Source organism: Metarhizium robertsii (assembly GCF_000187425.2).
Source record: "Metarhizium robertsii ARSEF 23 chromosome Unknown MAA_Scf_8, whole genome shotgun sequence".
Classification (NCBI taxonomy): Eukaryota; Fungi; Ascomycota; class Sordariomycetes; order Hypocreales; family Clavicipitaceae; genus Metarhizium; species Metarhizium robertsii.
In genome coordinates, this window is record NW_011942226.1 from 308334 (window position 1) to 309662 (window position 1329).

General features: G+C 53.6%; 1 protein-coding gene across 1 annotated transcript; it reads left to right on the forward strand.

Annotated features, from left to right (window-relative positions):
* Positions 1-196: 196 nt before the first annotated feature.
* Positions 197-1089, forward strand: MAA_00913 (ATP-dependent DNA helicase PIF1; the record flags this gene model as incomplete). Its single annotated transcript, XM_007818911.2, has 2 exons — positions 197-827; positions 887-1089. 2 exons carry the CDS (start codon positions 197-199, stop codon positions 1087-1089), a joined length of 834 nt encoding a protein of 277 aa, XP_007817102.2.
* Between the last annotated feature and the right edge of the window lie 240 nt (positions 1090-1329).

The following is a 1329-nucleotide window of genomic DNA, read 5'->3' on the forward strand; positions in this document are numbered from 1 at the left end:
GGACGAAGACGGGAACGATAATAGCAATGCCTTGGACGAAAGCCCTCTTCGCTATTGCTCGCGGCAGCCTTCCACAAAGTCAGGGCCTCGTCGCCGTGCTCGCCGTGGTCCTGCCCCTGGTACAGGAGGGCGGCCAAAAAAATCTCAAAGGCAAACTCGATCGTCGGGGCCGCCACGACAGTACCGGAGTCCAGTGATGATTCCACCGGAAGAATCGGCCGGATTTCACGCACAAGATCCGGTGTGGAATGGGGACCTGGACGCTTGCGCCTTGACTTGTCGTGATAAAGCAATCCTCCGTGAGTTCTGGACAAAGCTGGACAATGACCAAATGCAATTTTGCGGTCGATGCCAAGAGCGTTGGTTCCAGATGAAGATCGGTTCCGATGGCATTTGTGCGCGTTGCTATCGAAAGGATGATAAACGCGGCCCTGAAGAGCCGTACTTCTTCTCTGTGGACAACCAGTTGGATTTTGGCTCCGTACCGACTCAATTGCCTCAGCTTACACCTACTGAAGAGTCTTTAATAGGCCGTGTTCACGTCCACGTGAATATTATGCTTGTGCGGGGCCAGCAGTACAAATATCGGGGACATGTTGTTCACTTTCTCCGCGAGGTTGGCTTGGTGTACAACCAACTCCCGCTTTTGCCGCGGGAGTTGAACACTGTATTACTCCGTCCTTCCAATACGTCGTCCCATGCAAACCTTAGCCGGCAATTCACCCGCCAGTTCCGTGTACGCCGCCAGCCAGTTGCCATATGGCTTAACTACCTCCGGCGCCATCATCCTGGCTATCGATGCATCGTCATCGACGAAGAGCGGCTGAGTCAATTGCCTCAAGATGTATCGTCATCGACGAAGAGCGGCTGAGTCAATTGCCTCAAGATGGCAATGTCCTGGACGACATCCCCCAGAGCCAGGTGGAGGCTGCCGAAGTTGGACCCGAGGAAGATGAGGAGGCAGAACCGGACCTGGAGGACGAGGCTGCGGTGCCGGACCTTTTGGCCAAGGACACGGAGCTCGATGCTCTCAGGCAGACTTCTCAACAAGCAGTACTGATTGATAAGGCCGGTACTGATACTGATTGATTGATATAGTATGTTACTGATACTGATTGATTAGCTTATCAGTAAGTGCCAAGACATGACGTCATTGTGCTAGCGGTGCGACAGCAGTTGTCATCGTGTCTCAGATCCAATCACATTGGATGCTCCAACCCTATCAAGTAGGACGGCACCGAAAGTGCCACTCGTCTTGACGCTACGGTCAATTGACTACAAGGACTACATCGAGCACGCGATGCGCTGGCATGACGGGCGTTTTGCACG